The sequence below is a fragment of the Corythoichthys intestinalis genome, chromosome 5 (genome assembly GCF_030265065.1).
Source record: "Corythoichthys intestinalis isolate RoL2023-P3 chromosome 5, ASM3026506v1, whole genome shotgun sequence".
Lineage (NCBI taxonomy): Eukaryota > Metazoa > Chordata > Actinopteri > Syngnathiformes > Syngnathidae > Corythoichthys > Corythoichthys intestinalis.
In genome coordinates, this window is record NC_080399.1 from 36,310,141 (window position 1) to 36,331,972 (window position 21,832).

Genomic DNA, 21,832 nt, shown 5'->3' on the forward strand with positions numbered 1-21,832 from the left:
TACTGCCAAGAGCTTGCATTTCTTTTCAAGAAATATTCCAAGAACAGAAGAACTTTACTAGAGTCAGATGATGACTTATACAGAAGTTTAATCCAAGTACTTTACTTGAAAGGAAGGAGATGATTAATGCATGTATCATGATAGTTATTGGCATGCATGGACAATAGAGGAGTAGGTTTCTTTACAGCTATTTTATATAATTTAAAAAAAAAAAAAGAGCCCCTGCAGAGCATTTGGGAAGCATCAACATAGAAACAAAAGAAATTCCCTTAAAACTCACACAGAAATGCATTGAATTACTTGCTGCACTTCATCTACACAAAACATAAAACAATTAGTTCAATGCAGAAAATCTCTTCATCTGTCTGCAAAATATTACATGTCATATACTGGGGCAGCTTGGCTCATTGGTAGAGTAGTTGTCTCTTAATCCTCGAGGTTGTGGATTGAATCCCCCACCATTTGTTATGAGGAAGTAACCTTGAGCAAAAGACTGAACACCGTGTTGGTCCTGATACTGCGTCATCATTTGGGGAATGAGGACATAATTAACGAAAGTTGTATATAGGGGTTAAGTCCAAAACATGACAATACAACATGAACACCTAATTAATTATCAAATACTCCACAGAACAATCACAACTCATCAATTTGTATGGACAGCAGAGAAGACAGCTTGGTACCTGAAACTGAGTGTTTGTTGTACTGGCCTGAACAATAAAGTTTTTCCATTTTGCGAAACATCATTTACAGTGGCCTAAATGTGATGTAATCTATGTCTTCAAACGACTTACATCAGGTCTATTGGGAGTATGAAAGCTTTTTTCCGAGTAACAGTACTGCACAGAAATACTTGTGTAGGTGTACCCTTAAACAGGATAATAAAAGCTATGGAACATGGATGTAATGGTATAACAAGTGGATTTACTTGAGGGTCCAAGTAAAACCCTCAAGACATCAGTACTGAGCGAAAAACAGAACCTTTTAACTTTGTAACTATTGTCCTCCGCTGTCATTTACTCCAAGGGCATGTTTGAGGCTCGGTGTTGGGACTCATTCCTATTTTTGTAATTTTGAAAATCCAGTCCTGTCGTGCCTATAATAATTTCCTCGCTTTATTCATAACAAATTGGCATCAACATTTACTGAGCCAAAATGATATATGGACCATGGATTTTTAGAGCTTTAGTTCATCAGATTGAGTGCTACCCACTTCAAGTAAAGTATGTGACCGCTCACAAATGTTTATATCAATTGCATTGTGATTGAGCCCTCTGTCTTCCCAAAACATGATTGCAGCTGCAGTCTCCAATATTTACACAGTTAACCTTCAGTGTAATAGAGCCAGGAAGCTATTACTTCATTTTTATAGTGTGGATTCTTTAAATTGCCTGATCCTTTCAGAACATATAGTCACAATAAAAAGATGCACACAGTGAATTTGCCTCTTAAATGACCTGAAATAGTATGTGATGAAATTCTTAATATAAATGCTGGTCCATTTCAAAAGGAATTCAGTATCTACATTGAATAAAAAAAATGGTCAAAGAGGTTCAAAATAAGTGAGTGTCTCTTGTCTTTTCTTGTGAAAGCAATAAGCATATAGAAAGAGACAAGGTTCTTCACTACAGTAATTGCCATCTGGCCTACAACGCCAGAAAAAAAACATCTAATTGTTTGGCTGTTGTGTGTGTGAACATATGTTTCAGAGATCATTTGATGCCAGTGGTTTCCTCCAGACATGATTTAGGCCAATTTGTCTGTAAAAATCATCCATTCCAGTCTTACATTTACTGTGAAGTATTCATCTCTCAAATTAATTTTAGATACTGAATCCTAATACCTGGTGATGTGTTTATGTACAGCACATTTAATGTTGCACTATCTCAGATTCATGACATGAAATGCAGCAAATGATTCAAACTGTAACCTTAAGGTTTTGTTCCTTGGTTGTCCTTAACACAGATTAGCATCAGAAAGAGTGGGAATTGATAAGAATTTAGCAATTTAACCCCATCTAGACAAGTTTCTGCGGTACCTCCGCTTCCTTATGTCTGCCTACCACTTCCGTTTCCAATTTTTTTACCATTGACTTCAATGGCGCTGGAGTGGCATCACTCACTAAAAACCACGATTGGGAAATACCGCATCTTTCTGTCATTTCAACATGGGATGACAACATAAAGAAGTGGCCGAAGGTGACCACAAGTAAAATATTATCGTATTTTATTGACTCTACGACAGTGGATGGAAACGCCATCAGGAAGCTCTTAGGCATTCAAGTACCTCCGCTGCCACAAAGTTGGCTGTGTCCTCACACACGAACACGGGAATTTTGTCTTCATGAAGGCGGATGCAGAACCAAGCCAGTGCCTCAATGCTCCGTACCACAAACCACTGCGTTCAAGCCAGCCTAACACCGGAGGGAGACGTCCAAACTGCAGGCTGTCCTGCGGGTCCCGGGCGTTCGTGTAGTCATGCTGCCGCTATCTCATGGAAGGTATGTGCTCCAAAAATATGAAACCTAAAATGTGGCGCGTTAAACGATTTGTTGCCTTTGCTATTGATATTACGATGATTGTAATTATGCTCTTTAATATTATTTACTAGAAGTACTGCTGCCAGCCTAATGCTAATCAGTACGTGTTGGATAGCTCCCCATAAAAGCAAGTGTTACATGTATTTGTTTGTTCACAGGTGGAAAATGCTGTTAGACAAGGTAATATAAGTTGATGTGCCTCACAGCAACACTTACTGTACGTTGATGGACATATATCGAGCATACGTTTTTCTACTGGGGGGGGGAGGCGAGAGGCTTGGCCTGGAGGCGGTGGCTTGCCTCGAAGCGGACCAACATTTTGATCCCGAGATCCAACTACAAGCTTTTTAACTGCAGCAAATTTGAGATATGCTATTGGAGCTGGAATTACCGAAGACAGCGGGATAAAGTCCGTCTGGGTGCCGCCGAGGGTCTCCGTGATGTTGGGTGAAAGTTTGGAGAAGCTCCCTAAAGCCCTGCTGTCTGATAACTTTCTCCTCGCAAGCTTAACCTTTGTCGATATTTTTCTAATGATTTTATTAATTGTGATTTATTAATCGTTTTAAGTAAAACAAGAAATGGAATAATGTTGTCCAAATGTTTTATTGCGATCATTGTCTGCAATAAAAAAGAATGGCATACTATTTTTGTTTATATGATATCTACATGCCTTGTAGTATGTATAAAAACAAAATCCGTGTCAGCCCTTCTGTATTTGGCATATGTAATATAATTTGTAATTTTACCTCATTTTGGTCACTCAAGTGGCCGGCGTATCAATCTATACCTCACGTCAACACAGGCTGACAGGTTGTTATAATTTTGTCCACGAATGATCAACGAAGTGATAAGAACAATCATCCAATCTCATCTACGTCTCATCTAGATCGTGCTGAATCAATTTTTGAAGATTCCGTGGGTTCCTCTGGCTTGATTTCGCAGTTTTAACGTTGTCAACACACTGCTAACTTAAACTGCAACTCATGAGGTTTTTTTCTAAACTGGAAGTTCGAGGCAGACAGTGTCCAAGATGACGCCGCCCATATTTCGCTCTGGGAACTTGTCTATCGTTTGAAATATCTCGTCTTTGTAGTGTATTATAGTAAATATACTGTCGTTTGTAAAGGATTTGCGATATATTGTTTTAATTGACATTTTACGCTATGTTCCAATTTTATTGAAATCAATCGGGGTTTGTTCTTGGACCGGTTTCACACAGTATCTGCATTTGCACTACAACAATTTTAAGGTTTTCAGTTATAATAGTTTAATTGAGAGGAAATGTGAATATGTGGAACTGGAATATATAAGTGTATCTGTATTTGTATATGTGTCTCTTGATTTTCTGCTTGTGATCCAAAATTTTCACCTAAAGGGCAAGTGAATCAGTCAAGTGCATAACATGTATTTTCCTATCACTTTGAATAAACGAATAAATAAATAAATAAAGGTTTCGAATTTTGAATGTACATTGACAGACAAACACATATTGTAGCATCTACAACGACAACAACTTGATAACGTGATAATACACACTCAGTAGGAAAACAGTATATTATTTTCAATAAATTATAACCTCCTATAAGCCAGGAACTGTATGTAAAAAAGGGTTAAAAAAGGTTGTCCGAGAGTTTAAGATGACACCACGCTAGATTTCATCCCAATGCTTGCGCGAATGGTATGCTAGCACTATGGGTAGTGTGTGATGATCACCCAGTACAGACTTTTAAAGGCTAAAGCAATATTGCATATTCTCTCTTGTCAGGATAGGAAAACAAATCTTACTATGTTTTTCAAAACATGCAAGCTTGGAGCACAGCCTAGCTTGATGCACATCCTAAACACTGGTGGTGGTGGGGATGTGCAGCACATGTCACATGAGTGACACGACCCAAATACTGCAACGATGCAGGCTGACTACCTACACATACGGTAAGAAAATGTCACGCATTCTGAACATGACAGAAACTAGACACGTTTGTCTATTTGTCGTCTTGTCACATGAAATTATCATTCGTCTCGTTATGCTTTAGTCTCCAAAGACACGTTTTTAGCTAGTCATCATCACGTCATCGTAATGAAAATATTGTTTGTCGATGAGATATTTTCTTCCATCCATCCATTATCTTCCGCTTAGTCCGGGGTCGGGTCGCGGGGGCAGCAGCTTTAGCAGGGAAGCCCAGACTTCCCTCTCCCCAGCCACTTCAGCCAGCTCCTCCGGCGGGATTCCAAGGCGTTCCCAGGCCAGCCGAGCGACATAGTCTCTCCAGCGTGTCCTGGGTCGACCCCGGGGCCTCCCGCCGGTGGGACATGCCCGGAACACCTCTCCAGGGAGGCGTCCAGGAGGCATCCGAACCAAATGCCCGAGCCACCTCAACTGGCTCCTCTCAACGCGGAGGAGTAGCGGCTCGACACCAAGCCCCTCCCGGATGACCGAGTTTCTCACCCTATCTCTAAGGGAGAGCCCGGACACCCTGCGGAGGAAACTCATTTCGGCCGCTTGTATCCGGGATCTTGTTCTTTCGGTCACGACCCACAGCTCGTGACCATAGGTGAGGGTAGGAACGTAGATCGACCGGTAAATCGAGAGCTTCGCCTTTTGGCTCAGCTCCTTCTTCACCACAACGGACCGGTGCAGAGTCCGCATCACTGCAGACGCTGCACCGATCCGCCTGTCAATCTCCCGCTCCCTCCTACCCTCACTCGTGAACAAGACCCCAAGATACTTGAACTCCTCCACTTGGGGCAGGATCTCATCCCCGACCCGGAGAGGGCACTCCACCCTTTTCCGGCTGAGGACCATGGAGATATTTTCTTTACTGTCATAAATGACAAAAAACAACAATGGTGCTAACTATACTACGCCGGAATCTGTTAATTTTCTAGAAAGCGTAATAATAATCATTCATCATACTGGCAAAATTCTTCCATTCATAGTGTATATGCTGTGTCTCATATGTCTCTCATAGGGTTCAATATACTCTAAGATTCTATAATAGACTCTATAATTCTTGAAAAAACCGTTGCATCCCAACTCCATAACCACCTAATTACCAATGACATTTACGAGCACTTTCAATCCGGTTTCCGCCCCCTCCTTAGTACCGAAACAGCCTTACTTAAAATTACAAACGACCTCCTCATAGCATCCGAGTCCGGTTTATTATCAATTCTCGTCCTCCTCGACCTCACTGCCGCCTTCGACACCATTTCCAACACAATCCTTCTCGACCTACTCTCCTCCATTGGTATTATCCACACACCCCTTTCCTGGTTCACTTCCTACCTGTCCAACCGCACACAATTCGTCAAATTCGGCTCGCATAAATCCAATTCCCTCCCTGTCTCCGCTGGCGTGCCCCAGGGCTCTGTCCTGGGGCTGCTCCTCTTTATCATTTACATTCTCCCCCTGTTCCACTTCCACTGTTACGCGGATGACACCCAGCTCTACATCTCCTCAAAAGCAACCGCCACCCTCCCAGCTCCCTCCCTCACCCTCTGTTTAGATGACATTAACTCCTGGTTCTCCTCTAACTTTCTCCTACTCAACAGCTCCAAAACAGAAGTCCTCCTAGTTGGAACCACCGCAATGCTCTCTAATGTCCATAAATTCTCTATTACCATCAACAATTTACCGATCTCTCCTTCGTCTCAGGTTAAGAGTCTGGGTGTAATCCTCGACAGCACACTCTCCTTCCGGTCACATATCAACATCCTCACCAGATCAGCCTATTTCCACCTTCGCAACATTTCTCGCCTCCTCCTCTCACCCGCCATACCGCTTCCACCCTGGTGTGTAATCTAATAACCTCCCGGCTCGATTATTGCAACTCACTGCTCTTCGGTCTCCCTAACAAGTCCCTCCAGAAACTGCAGCTCCCCCAGAACTCAGCAGCACGCCTCATCACTCGAACCCCCGCAACACACCACATCACCCCCATCCTCCGTCAACTTCACTGGCTCCCCGTCAAACAAAGAATCAATTACAAGATCCTCATCATCACCTTCAAAACACTCCATGGCCTGGCCCCTCCTTACCTTTGTGATCTTCTCCGTCTAAACAATCCAATCTGCTCACTTCGCTCTACCACTATTCTTCCCCTCTCCGTCCCCAGTGTCCGCCTCTCCACCTTTGGTTCCAGAGCTTTTAGTCAGTGTGCCCCCCAGCTCTGGAACTCCCTACCCCCTGATCTTCGCAGCATATCTACCCTATCACTTTTCAAATCCAGACTGAAAACACACCTGTTCACTCTTTCTTACCCACCATAACCCCTAGCTCTGTTATATTTTTACTTCTTTTTATTGTGCTTTTAATCTTTTATACTTTTAACACCTTTTTATTGTACTGTGATTCCATGTCTCTTGTGAAGCGTCTTTGTGTGGTTTGAAAAGCGCTCTAGAAATAAAATGTATTCTTATTAAGAGCATGTGCACATTAGCCACACTATGAATATCATTTGACTGTAGTCCCACCTCTTGAGATTTACATTTAGCATACAGTAATTCGTGGTCCAAAAGCCTCTTAGATTTGTGCTATCTTGTATTTAATGCTGCGAGAGCATTGAGTAATCCCTATAATAATCTGCAGTGAGCTGCCCTTTGCTGATGTGGTGCCAGGTTAAATTGAAGGACAGCTGATGTCATGGGGGTCTTGCTGTTGCTGGACTGGCATTCTCCAGAATTTTGTTTTCATAAAGAATCTGATCGAATTGATGCCATTCCTCAATACAGCAATATTTTTTTCTGCAATGTGCCACAACATGGTGTGCTGTATCTTCTTTATGTGGCTTCATTTCTTGTATGTGATTTTTGGTCAGCAGAGTATTATATTTGGAAGCATCATTTTGCAGCATTTAATCGTAGACTGGGTTAGTTTGACTAATCTGACACTAGTTTGTCTTCTCTTTTAAAAGACTGTTTAAAACTGACAGACTTGGCTGCTTTTGAAACGCATTGGTAGAAAGCACCTTTCTATGGATGTTCATATAATTGTGTTTCAATTTTTTAAGTTCCAAACATCTGCTCTGTCATGATCTGGGTAGCAAATGTGTCTCAACCTTAGCACAGCTGTCCCAGTTTGCCTTGACAACCAAGCATGTTTTCACTCCCTCTGTCATTCCTTCAGTGTTTCTCTTCCATGTTTCCCGTGGTCCAATGGACAGTAAACAGCCTATTTGTTTTCCAGATGGTCTGTGTTGATTAGACAGCTTTTGGAAGCCGTTACTCTGCAAAAACACTGTACAGCTGTGAGTTTTTGGAACACTGTGTTGAAATGTGGAGCAGTCAACTGTTTCCTATAACAAATTGTTTCAAATTCAGCTATTTACATTGTATTTTGCATCTATCCATCTGTCTACGTATATGCGCTCTATAAATGTATTTTTATAATACGATACATTTTGCTTTTGGACATTTATAAATATTTCTATAGTCATCTTGACTGCTGCTGCTGCTGCTGCAAAAAAAAAAAATGATATCAATGATATACAGTATTCAGAATCATATAGTTCATATTTACAACAAATATAATATAATAGAATGCACACTTCTATTTCCGATCTTGATGAAGGATTAAATTTGAGATGGAGGTATTCTGGATAATATTATCTTATATTTATTGCCCAGCTGAGGGCTACGCCCCTGTTGTGAGAGTCTTTCACACCTCTGTCGTAAGATCTGAATGTCCCTGGCTTAACAAATATTTGAACTGCGTGTGCTAGTGTTCTTGATTGATATTGTACTTTTGTTTCTCACCAAGGCATCGCCAGCAGTTACTGAAAGAATGCCTTAACATACTATTGATTTCTCCGAGAATCAACAACACGGGGACATGAACTGGTATAGAAAAAAGAAATGTGCATGGGGCTGTGTTAAATTACTTTCTCTTTGCTGTGATTCCATTCTGTACAGACGGAATACCTACCTTGTTAATATGTTAAGCAGAAGTGACTTGCTCTCTATTTATTCAGACCTCTATAATTTTACTGCTATTCATTTAATGTATTTGATTAATTTCTAGTCTTAACTCATTGTACTTAAAGTCATGCCATGAATAATTTATGATTTTTGACACGTTATTGTTTTTATTATTTTTATTTTTAAATCGAGCAAGGAAGTGTTCTCCATTTTCCCACAATTTTTTAATAGACAGACCTTTTTAAGTTACTGATTCATTATTCAATACCTGTTTCTCAGTTTTCAAGGCTATTCAAACATTGAGAGGTCAACAGTGAAAAAAATAAATACAAACAATAACTTGTATTGATAATCGCAAATAATCCAGGGATGCTCATAAAGGGATCAAGGGAAAAGTGCTGCCGTAAGATACAAGTTGATTTTGCAGTCTAACATCTGCGTCCACCAGTCACACCAATACACCACAGTCCTCAGGCTTGTTAATGTAGTGTTTAGAATCAGAAAATCATTTATTTAAAAACCATAAATTGAAATTGGCATTAAGTATTTGTGTGTGCATGTGTCTGTGGAGTGAAATGACAAGGTGCTCCCTAACTGCAGTCGTAGCTCTGAGCAATCAAATGGCAGTAACACAACCTCCCAAGATATCATGTAACTGATTATTAAGAATGCAAGAATAATAGAGGCCTCCTCACCACTGTGCTGCCCTTCACAAATTAGTGTGCGGAGGCAAGCCACCTCTTCAGATTTGTGGCAACCCAATCGCTCTCAGACTCATGTTGGTGCTTCTCATCAATGCTCCCTCAACTTTGAGTGTGATGTGATGTGATGATTGCAAAGATTTTTTTTTGTGGGCTTCGCTGAGAAAAAAAAAAAAAAAAAAAAAAAAAAAACATGACTGAAAAAGTACTTCTTTTGCAAGAGTAGTGTATAATTCTGACACTTGACAAATAATTTTAACAATGGAAGTGTGTTTTTACATCTTTTGTGTTTTTTCACAGGTGGAGGGATGTAGGAATGATGCTGTTCAATGAATTCTGTGGTTTCAGACAAGGTTACCACTAGGGCTGCAGCTATGGAATATTTTAGTAATCGAGTAATCGACTGAAAATTCTATCAATTAATCGAGTAATGGGATAAAACTTTCTTTTTTTTTTTTTTTTTAGGTAAAGAGCAATTATAAATATACATGAGAAAAAAAAGACATTTAATCCAATATTGAACCATTTTCAGTCAATCAATGTCTTTATTTTCGATGTACATTATTGAAAACAGCCAACAATTGTATTTCAGATGTGACTAGAAAAAAAATTCACTGCTTTCACTCAAAAAACTTCTAGATCTTATTAAAAAAAAAAAACATATTTCTTACCTAAAAATGTAATTATGCTTGATAACACACATCACTTGAAAGCTATGTGTTTTTCCCCACGTGTTTCAATTGAATTTCCATTTGTGTCAAGCTATTTTTAAGTTCTAGTTAAGTTTTAAGTCAGTCTAAACTGTAAGTACTGATAGGATTTTGAGTGTTTGCAGTGTTCAAAATAAATGTATGATACCTGCTGTATTGGAGCACATTAGGGACCATTGCTACTTGGTGTTTTATTCAGCAATGACTACTGAGCTAAAACTGACAGTTAGCTTTATTATGTTTTAATTTTACACCCTCATCACTCTACAGCGCTGTGTTTTTACAGAATAAATAAAGCCTGTATGTAAGACACGTTAGTCACGCATCGACAGTGGTCATAATCAATAGAAACCTAGCCCTCCGAAGGGCTAACGTTCCGTGAGCGAGTGACAGTAATGTTATATTTATTAGCGCTAAGAAGTCTACTGCTGAAAGATGGCGGCTGTTTACTAACGCTACCCAGATGCGGCCGAGTCTGTCATTTCGCATCTAGTTCTAAATGCATGCGATATCTATGAGACGCATCGGACACTACCTGCTACCACACTATCATCATGCGGGCGTAGTTTGTAGCAACGTCGCCGTAATTTGTAGCGGCTGTCGGCTGCAGTAAGGTTTTTTTTTTTTTTTTTTATTCTTCCTCTACGCACGTGACGTCAGCGCGTTTTCCCGCATTAAAAGTAGTCCGGGCAAAACGTGATGCTTGGATCTGGCAAAATTAAACGAGTCCTCGAGGTGAATAAAATTACTCTGATCAGTTTTTAAACTCGAGTTACTCGAGTTGCTCGAGTATTTGTTTCAGCTCTAGTTAACACATTGGCTACCATTGACAGTTTTAGATGTCAATTATAGGCCTACTGTATCTTAACTAAGTTGAAATAGATTTTGACAACATTGCAATGAATTAGTTTACATTTGTTTTCAGCTGTATAATTTCATTCAGGTCCTCCATAACAGTTGCATTGGGACCAAAGAAATTATTGCTTTTTTTAATACACAGCAAAGACAGGACCTTGCTAGAACTGGATATGCTTTCACATGGTAATATGGCCTATGCGGTCAGACATGCATGATGAAATAAGCATCAGTTTGTAATGTGAAAGTTCATGTCAGACAACGACCTTATTTTCAACAAGATTGTAAAAGAAGCGACCTGTCTGGCTATTACAGCTCTGATACGACCTCCCAAGGTAATTTTTTGGTGCATGACTTTTGTGAAAGTTTACTTCAACCAGAAAACGGCAACATTGAGGATGGCAAATTAATCTCTGCTGTAGCAAGCTGTGTAAAAGAAGCTCTACTTACCTCTGTGCTTGTGAGTTTTTATTGTTTATTTATGGAGAAGAGAGCCTCATTAGTCATTCACCGAAGCAATGCTAATATGTACACAAGATGTTTGCAAGTTGCGACGAAGAAGGTTGTTCATTGACAAGCTTTAAAAAAGGTGGGACTTTACTTCACACTTACAAAACGGTAATGCCTCAGAGCTTTATTTGCCATATCAAAGATTCCATAGAAATCCGCCACACTGCCGTCAAGTCTTTGAATCCTTTGCCATAGACTTTCCTGCACACATTCACTCAGTGAATGGTAGGTGCATTGCTGAAACAAGCATTTTGATCATGGACAAAGAGTTTTTCTACACTCTTATGCAGTATGTCCATGCCATATAAAGAATTGAAATTGCATTATGAAGAGCATTTTTTTTCTCCAGTGGTTTTATTCCCAAGCCCAGAAGGTACTCGGAAGCTTTTTCATTGGAAAAGCTCCCCACTATTTAGCAGTAATGTGTATCCCTAAGAACTGAGGCTCATCTGCTTTGCCTTGTGTTTGAGGCGGATTAAACAAGTGTTAACTTGCAGATGCTGTAAGGCCATTAAATCCTTCCGTAATTGGCAGCATATTCATTTTTTATTTGTAATGCTTTATAAATTGACAATAAATCTTGTCTCTTTCTTTCTCGGTTATAATACTGGTAACACTTATGATTGGGAACCACTAGCAATGGAGAAAGCACAGTACAACAATCAGGCTGTCTTTGCAATTAAACAGTTGACCACTAGGATATTTGTGACACCTCTTGTGTCTCAACACTACTCTTGTAACTTGATTTGGCCATTATACTCAAAATTTTTTTTTTGTTATTTCTTTTTTTATGATGACATACTGTATATCAGGAGATATGAGGTTGCACAAAGGTTCATTTTCAATCATAATGACTCATACATACTGTATAAGGCATTGTTTGGTTAAAATAGAGGGCCGGAGTGGGGGGTAATTAAACTTTGCAGTTGGCGTGTTGAACGGGCCTCTGTGCTGTTTTAGCCGCTTTAGAGCACAGTGAATTAGGCAGTCTATATAGTCTAGTATGGGGGTCAGCAACCCATGGTTTTAGAGCCGCATGTGGCTCTTTAGCGCTGGCCTAGTGGCTCCCTTGTTTTTTTCCAAAAATGTTTGAAAATGGAAAAAGATGGGAGAGGGAAATATATTTTTTTGTTTTAATATGGTTTCTGTAGAAGAACAAACATGACACAAACATTCTTGTAATTCATTAATATTGTAATGAAGTTCAACTTGAGGCAGCACTGCAGGGAAAATATAAATACATATATACATTTAATCAGAAGGCTCATTATGTACTGTATTTGGATCAAACTTAGTTATTTTGATAGTAGGCTAATATAGCTATTATAGATACATACAGCATGTGTTGCGTTCATTATAAAGCTTAGATAAGGCTTTTATTTATTTGTTTTTATGGCTCCAGACATATTTGTTTTGTTTTGTTTTTCTGGTCAAGTAGTGCTCTTTCAGCATTTTGAGTTGCCGACCCCTGGTCTAGTAGTATGTTTATTCTTAATTTACAGAGATTTTAGGTGATGAATCGTTATTCAAATCATATATTCATCCTAGTGAAATGTCTTTCTTGACAAAATGTAATTGCTAATAATGCAACAAAAAGCAGCATTTTTCCACCTGTCAACCTAGTCATTGAAAATCTATTTATAAATCAAATTTATTGCATACTACCTAATATTATCCACATACTGTACGTATGTATTGAACATAGAAAAAATAATGAAATGAAATGAAGGGAGGGGAAATCTAATGATGTAAAAACAGCCAACGTATCTGACTCAAATAGACAATTTCATACATAAAAAAATTGTTATTTATTGCTTGTGTTGCCATATTTCCTGACCTAGAGTGTTACTGTAATGCTCCATATAAGCCACGAGAGAGCAGTATTGTGATACTACCCAAAAAATTCCAACTATGGAAGAGAAAGTCCATTAAAAAGATAGTACAGTATGCTTTGAAATTAATTATTGAGTTTATGGACCGTCTCATATCTTTCTACGTCCTTTCATCCTTTTCACTCTTTCTATGCCTCACCTCCTTTTTATCATGTTCCGTTATTGCACCAGATAAAAACTACCTCCGTCATTTTAAATTTAGAGTCGATGATAAAAGCCTTCTGTCTCCTAGAAGTGGGTGGATGGACAAGTAGGTTTTTCCTTGATGTGTTTGCAGTGGAGTGGGTGTCCAACAAGGTGCCTGCCTTCTTTCCTTCTTTCTTCCTGTTGACTCATGCACTTATTGCGAACTACTCAATCTTCGTCTGTATAATTGATATCTTAAGTTCTATAAGAGTTGTGAGAGCTCAGTTTAAAGCACATTGAAAGAGCTGAAAGCTTTCAATCACCTGAGGAAAAAAAAAAAGCTGTTCAGATATTTGATGCCTTATGAGCAGGACAGTGGATATCCACTATCTAGTGGTAAGCACGTTTGCACATTCCTTACTCCCACATTCCAAAAACATGCGTGCTAGGTCGATGGAAGACTCTAAATACCACAGAGCCGTGAATGTCAGTGTTAATTGTATTTTGCATACAAATATAGATGTGTCTTTTTGCACCTGAGACATACTGCAATTTATCAAATGGTAGTAACCTTAATATTCTTATAAGAATTTGCATATTTTTTAAATGGGAAATAAAAACTCCCCTAGTCATTAAAAAAGTAGACCAGATTCCTTGGACTGCAAGCGAACATGATTTGATCACAACAAAAAGTTTGATTCGCTTTTTCTCAGCGGAGTTGAGCAATGCCGCTCCCCCAACAAAAACAGCATTGGGCAACGTAAGAGGAGACACTCCCTTGGAAGCTGACCTAATGTGGCTTTGTGCTCCAATGAAGTGTTTAAAATAGAGAGGCTAGCCAGGCAAGCATTAAATCTAGCGTAAATGTGAAAAAAAATTGGCAGAGGTCACAATAAAAGCTAGAACGTTCTACACTCAGTCTGTGGCTCTCTCTCTGGATTGAGTTAGTCACTGGCCATCTCTGAAAGCTGCCCTCAATTCGTCATCTGTGCATTCCTCTCACCGCCTAGCACTTGTTCTAGCGTGGCATTGATTGCCCCATTTCAAATATGGATTACTTGGATACTGCTACACTGTATCACATCATCATGTGCAAAACCACTGTCACTGCATTCCAGTCCCATTGCTTAAAAATGCCATGTTTACAAGTTTATCGTGTTTTTTTGTTTTGTTTGTTTTTTAACTCATTCACTGCTAAGTGATAGACATCAAATTATTTTGAACTGGGGTTGATGAACCAGAATATGCTACAGTTCATGTACTAAAACTTTTGAAAGCCAATCTGTTAATAGCAACAAACACGTAACTGGTGAGTTTTGAATTTCAAAATAGCAATATTTGACATTGCGGTGTGACAAAATATTGAAATGGTGATATATCGTGATACTTAGTATCCCAAAAGGTTATCGATATGCCCTTGCCAAGAATCGAGATATCATTTTAAAAAGGTGTCAATGTCTAAAAAATTAAATAAATAAAAAGGAACCAACAAGTTGCTACCAAAATCTTCCACCATAATAGTGTCTGAGTTAACCTTTAGGCTGCATTGACGGTGCACGACGCCCAATCCATTTAGACTGGGAACGTTCGTTCATTCGAAACCAGCATTCACAGTCATTCTGTCTGATTGTCAGGGCATTTACAGGTAACTTGTGGTTCATTTTAGGTTATTTACAGGTCATTTCCTGTTGAGTTTGAGTCACTGCCTATTCATTTGGGTGATTCACAGGTCACTCCCTGTTCTGTAACTCAAAATAAAAAGGAAATGACCCATAAAATACCCCCTAAATCAACAGGAAGTAACTGAACATCAACAGGTAAATGACCTGAAATGGCCCAAAATTACCTCGTTGCCTGGCATTGGCTGCCACTGACGGCGATAGACGTTCAATCCATTTGAAGTGGGAGGGATGGCAGCGAATGAACGGATGTTCATTCGCTGCCACCCTCCCAGTTCAAATGGATTGGACGTCTACTAGTGATAGACTCATTCCAATTCACAGCAGACGCTTGTTTATCTGTTTATTAGTTGTTTGTAGAATATTCTAGAATGATTTCCTGACCAATGTATCAATAATCGTTGCATCGCCATATCGTCAGATCATTGTTATCGTGAGCTTTGTATCGCAAATCGTATCGTATCGTGAGGTACCAAGAGGTTCCCACTCCTATTTGACATTAAGAAGTTAACACGTGATGATTGCTTCTGCCTGTGTCAAGATGAAAATATTCTGGTCCAGTTATCATCAATATCTTTTTTTGTGTTATGGAACTTAAAAATGGTCTTAAAAGTGAAAAAATTGATGACGGTTCACTTTTCAGTATCTACTTAGAGTCTATGAGTACTGAAAATGGTCTCTCGTGGAAACTAAAGAGATGTACATTACTATTCACTATACACCAAAGAAGTGCCACATTACTTTTGTGCTGCTCGAAAAAAAAAAATGACGCTGAGCAATTTTCACTGCACTGCTACAGCACTTAGAAATCCTGGGCTGGTATTGTGAGTAGGGCTTTATCAAGCTGCATAAACACTACTGGTGAAACATGTAAAATATAGTGCATTACATCAGTGTCTTTTTTTTTTTTATTTAGTTACATTTCGCATCTGGTAATCATTGATCTTTGTGAAGTCCCATTTGTCATACTTCTGATGTGATGTAATTTACTCTTATTTATACATGCTTCTTTGCCACTCTGTTAGTCTATATGGTGTGTCCCACTCATGGTTGACCTATTTCTGTTGGTCATCTTTTTATCAGTTGAGTCAGTGTGTGTAACAGTGACCTGTCCCCATGCTCACTAACAAGGCCTGTGGTCTTGAGGAAAAAGAGCTTAACATACCCTTCATTGCTTTTTTTCGTGCAACGTTTGCTTTTTTTTCATCATTGGTGTTTGTTTAGATGATACACTATCCATCCACAGTGTGCTTTTGTATAGTTTATAGATGGATCAATGGACTCATTCATAAGGGGGAAATAACATATTTACTTAAAGCTGCGGTTGATGGAATTGTGGCGTGCTCCTCCATTGAGGCCACGCAAGCATGTTGTACTGTCACTAGTGCGCACACACATTCACTTTAAGGACAGTTTCCATGACATTATGTGCCTCTCAGAAGTAGGACAAAGCAGGACCTCGGTCCTCTGGCAGGCCGGCTGAGCACGATCATCACTGCCAAAGGCGAGTGGTGGATCAAAATGTCACTCCTCATCCTGCACAATGGAGTAAAGCTGGATTTTTTTTTTCTGATATAATTACAAGTGCCTTTTCCTAGAGGAAAAAATGCTTAGTTCATAAAATATGTTGCAAGGAAGTAAATAGCATACTGCAGCAGTCACGAGAGCATTTTATTTTTTGCACCATTTGTGTAACACAAGCCATTTTTCATAGATTGGACGGTCCACCACAAGTCTTAGGTTTGTTTTACGCTGGCAAAGCACTTTTTAAGGCATTTTTCTTGATACCACATAATGAGCAACGAGCATGTAAATTACAAGTTGCGATAAAGCTGGAATTTAAGTAAGAGTACTGAATCGTTTTAGATGTTTTAAATTTTCTTCTGTTGAAAATACATTTACAATATGGTTGAAAATACTCAGGTGGCTTGAAGTTCCGCTGTGAGACCCCCAATTTGGCCAAATTTTAAAATTGCCTTATGTGCACAAAATCTCTATTTTCTGGGGGTAGAAACTTTTTGAACAGGAGGGCAATTTTTGACATGTTCAAAATAGGTCAAACCAAGTGTGTTAAAAAAGACGTTTTTGAGACCTTTGAAATTTTCTTAAAGTTTCTCATTTAAAATAAGGTTTTGGACACCCACCCTGGTATATAGCAAATAACAAACACTTCAAGCAACATTTGGTAACAGAAACTTTATTTTCTCCATTTCTTAAAGATAATTTCCTCACTCCTTGTCATTTTATAGTTGTTGGGTGAAAAGACACATCGATTTGCGTGAAAAAGAGATGGAACCGTTACCTCAGGGCCGTGTCATGCTTCTCGGACAGATACTCAACCATGTCCTTGGTGTTGAGTTTTTTTTTTTTTTGTCCAGAGTGCACAACTTTTCTGAGGGTCTGGGAGAGGAAGCCAATCTCCCCTTTGCCTTGCATGACAAGGATGCACCAAGGACCCAAATGCTCGACAGTTGCGCTCAAACAAAAGTTTTTATACTCTGGTTCGTAAAGTTCAAAAAAGGAAGATAACAAAAAAATCACAGCAACAGCTGGACAGCAATCAACTGAGTCAATTCCCCCCAAAAAACCCAGAAGGCATTAGTTCAAAAACATCAATCGTGGCCAAAAAAAGGGCTTACACAAGGATGTGGCGTGGGACCTGGCAGGATTGCAGACAACCCGACACTGGGCAAGGTTAGAAGCAGGCTATTTACACAGAGGGTCACAGGTGGACACGATGAGCCTGATTGGCAAGGGCAGGAAGTAAAGTTAACTCAAGGAGGCACGCCACTACCAAAATAAAATAATCTGACATGAACCAACACAAAACATTAACAAGACTTCCGAGACGTGACAGTACCCCCCCTTCTAAGAGCAACTCCAGACGACCCGCAAGACCGCTGTGCCTCAAAGTCCTTGATAAGGTCCTTGTCCTCAATGAAACTCGCAGAAATCCAAGACCTCTCCTCCTGGCCATACCCCTCCTAGTCCACCAGATACTGATAACCTCGCCCACGTTTCCTCACATCCAGAAGCCGGCGGACCGCATAGACAAGACCCCCATCCAGAATGCGAGGTGGAGGCGGCAGCTTGACAGGTGGGACGAGGGAGCTCTCCTTTACTGGGTTAATTCTGGAGACGTGGAAGGTGGGATGAACGGAGGGACCTGGGAAGACGGAGGCGCACAGAGACGTGGTTAATTATTTTGGCAATCGGGTAAGGGCCCACAAATCGAGGTGTGTACTTCCTGGAAGCCACCCGAAGGGGCAGGTCCTTGGCACACAACCAGACTCTTTGCCCAGCTTTGTAGTCTGGAGCTTGACACCGACGACGATCTGCTACCCTCTTCATTCGCGCAGCGCTGTGGGTGAGCACCTTCCGTTTCGCAGCCCAGACCCGATGGCAGCGTGGAACAAGGGCATGAGCTGACAGAACCACCACTGACCTTTCCCTCTCAGGAAACAGAGGAGGCTGGTAGCCGTAGGCACACTGGAAAGGAGACAGTCCTGTTGCTGCGGTAGAAAGGGTGTTGTGGGCGAACTCCACCCAGGTAAGGTGAGTGCTCCACAAGGCAGGGTTCTGGGTTACGGGACACTGCAGGCTTGTCTTCAATTCTTGGTTGAGCCGTTCCATCTGCCCATTGGACTATGGGTGATATCCTGAGGAAAGGCTCACAGAAGCACCAATGAGGGAGCAGAATTCTTTCCAGAAACGTGATATGAACTGTGGACCATGATCTGAGATAATGTCCTTTGTGAACCTATGGATTCGGAACACATGATTCATCATGATCTCAGCCGTCTGTTTGGCTGACGGTAGCTTGGGCAATGCAATGAAGTGTCTAAGTGTCCAAGTGACCAGGGTCTCTTGGGAATGGGGAGTGGATGCAGGAGTCACCTAGGTGCTCTGGAGAAAGGCTTGTTTCTGCAACAAACAGTGCAGGCTGCCACATTTTCCCCCACCTCTTTTTCCATGGAGGGCCACCAGAACCTCTGTTTGATGACGAACATCATGCGCTTCACCCCTGGATGACGGGTAAGAAGAGACGTGTGAGCCCAATGAATGACCCAATGACTTGGGACCTCTTACTCTCTGGCAAAAACAGACGATCTGAAGGGCAGCCACTAGGTGTTGGACATCCACTGTTGGCCTGCTTGACAACAGACTCAGTCTGCCACGTGACGGCCCGGACCACACGATCTGACGGCATGATGTGCTCTGGCTCTTTAGGATTGCCTGTAAGTGGAAACAGTCTAGACAGTGCAGCCGGTTTACCATTCTTGGAACCGGGTCGATAAGACAGTATAAAGTTGAATCTGTTGAAAAACAATGTCCATCTGGCCTGACGTGCACTTAATCTCTTAGCTTTTCTTACTCTAAGTTTTTGTGGTCTGTCCAAACAATGAACGGGTGTTTAGCCCCCTCTAACCACTGTCTCCACTCTTCTAGAGCAGCTTTAACGACAAGGAGCTTACGGTCACCGACATCGTAGTTGCGCTCAGCCGACGAGCATTTGCGCGATAAAAAGGCACATGAATGAAGCCTGTCTGTGCCGGCAGAGCGTTGAGACAGGATGGCTCCTAAGCCATCGTTGGATTCATCTACTTCCACAATGGACTGGCGCTGTGGGTCTGGAACAGTGAGAATAGGGGCAGAAGTGAACAGGCCTTTAAGCCGTTGGAACGCTGTGTCTGCTTGTGGATTTCACTCAAAGCGAACTTTAGCTGAGGTCAGGGCATGGAGTGGTGCGGCCACAGAGCTGAAATTACTGAGGAAACACCTGTAGAAATTTGCAAAGTCCAGGAATTGTTGAACCTGCTTTCTGCTAGTGGGTGTTGGCCAGTTAAGCACTGCACTGATCTTAGCGTGGTCCATCTATGTCTGATCTGGTTCGATGATAAAACCGGGGAAGGAGATGGTTGGGACGTGGAGATCGCACTTCTCGCCCTTAACAAATAGTTTATTTTCTAATAGTCTCTGCAATACTAATCTAACGTGTTGAACGTGTGTCTTCTCATTTGGGGAAAATATGAGAATGTCATCCAGATACACAAAAACGAAAATGTTCAGGAAGTCCCTCAAGACATCATTGACTAGTCCCTGAAATGCAGCTGGTGCATTCGTCAGCCCAAAAGGCATGACGAGGTACTCATCATGCCCTGTGGGTGTGTTGAACCCAGTTTTCCATTCATCCCCTTCACAAATTCTCACCAGATGGTAGGCATTGAGGAAGTCCAACTTTGTGAATATCTTGGCCCCCTGTAAGAGATCGAAGGCTTCGTTCATGAGTGGAAGGGGATAACGTTTTTTTATTGTAATGTTCAAATGACTGTAGTCAATGCACGGACGTAGTGTTCCATCTTTCTTCTGCACAAAGAAGAAACCTGCCCCTGCTGGTGAAGGAGAGGGCCTGATGAGTCCTGCCTTTAGAGATGCCGTGATGTACTCGTTCTTGGCTTCCCTCTCCGGTCCGGAGATGGAGTAGATGTGCCCTTTTGGGATGACCGCCCCTGGCTGGAGTTCAATAGCGCAGTCACTGGGTCTGTTGGGAGGAAGAGAAGTGGCCTTGGCCTTGTTAAACACTTCTTTCAAATCAAGGTAGCAGTCAGGTACTTTGGACAGGTCTGGATAGAGTTCTTGACCTTTGGTATCAGTTGGCTTTTTCCCATTTTTAAAACAGTCTTTCCTGCACTGCTCCCCCCACTCCAATACCATTCCCGATCCACAGTCAATGTGAGGGTTGTGTTTAACAAGCCAGGGATAACCCAGGACTAAAGGGTATTGTGCAGATTGGAAATGATGGAACCGGATTTCATCGGAATGTTCCTCTGCCATTATCAAGACTACGGATTCAGAAACATGGGTCACACTGAACAAGAGCTTGCCATCTAGCGCCCTAGCATTTAGGGGTTTGTTCCAAGGCCTCATTTTGTAGGCCCCATTTTTAGCTAAAGTCCAATCCATTAGGCTTTCATCAGCCCCTGAATCAATTGAAACACCAACGGATTCGTTACGCCCCTGGAATTGCAACTTTACCTGAGTCAAGGTGTGTGAACGGAGGACAGAAACCTGTGAAGGACTCTCCAACGCTTTTCTGCTGCTTGATGGACCTGCTTTTGCCGAGCAGACTGCCAGGATATGTCCCCGTTCACCACAGTTCTTCTGGAGTTAGCTTTGTCCTCGCCAGTTGCATGGGTTCACCTGAGTCGCTTGAGGGCGCGGTTTTTCTAGCAGGGAGGGGTGCAGCCGGTGGAACTCTGGTCGACTGAACGTGGGAGCGCCCCCATGGAGGGATCGTCAACTGTGAGTTCTTATTCTTGTCTCTGGTTCTGTTACGGATTCTGCTGTCAATCTGGGAGGCCATGGCTATAACAGAATCCAGGTCAGAGGGAAGGTCCAGAGGAGCAAGCTGGTCCTTGATGGAATCAGAAAGTCCATGCAAAAAGGAGTCTAGTAGGGCCATATCGTTCCAACCGCTATCGGCCGCTAGTGTGCGGAACTCAATAGCATAGTCTGAAATTCTGCGTTGGCCTTGTTTCAGCCCAACTAATGCCCGAGCCGCCTCCCTTTCTGGGGTGGTATGATCAAAATTTTTCTTCAGTGTCCGTCTGAAGATCTGAGACAACTTGCAAATCTCTAACTTACGTGCCCACTCGGCGGTGGCCGAGGTTGCTGCTCTGCCAGTCATGTGGGATATCATGAAGGCCACTTTGGACTGTTCAGTCTGGTACATGGCAGGTTGGTGACTAAAATGCAGTTCACATTGTACCAAAAACGGTCTGCAGTCCCCAGAAGCCCCGGAAAACTTTTTCCGAGCAGCCAGGCGGATTGACACGGGGTTTGCAGGTACTCCTGGAGACAAACAGGTGGCAGCAGTAGGTGATGATCCGGGAGGTGGGCCACT

General features: G+C 41.5%; 1 protein-coding gene across 12 annotated transcripts in view; it reads left to right on the top strand.

Annotated features, from left to right (window-relative positions):
* plekha5 (pleckstrin homology domain containing, family A member 5) overlaps positions 1–21,832 on the top strand; it is a 148,538-nt gene that overhangs the window by 23,071 nt on the left and 103,635 nt on the right. The window contains exon 4 of one of the 12 annotated variants that reach the window (XM_057837497.1): positions 2,350–2,713. The exons of the other annotated variants lie outside the window; for them this stretch is intronic. Within the exon in view, the coding sequence (XP_057693480.1) occupies positions 2,350–2,521 (172 nt within the window). The 3' untranslated portion in view covers positions 2,522–2,713. Of the gene's footprint in view, positions 1–2,349; positions 2,714–21,832 lie in introns of those variants that run through there. 12 annotated transcript variants of the gene reach the window in all.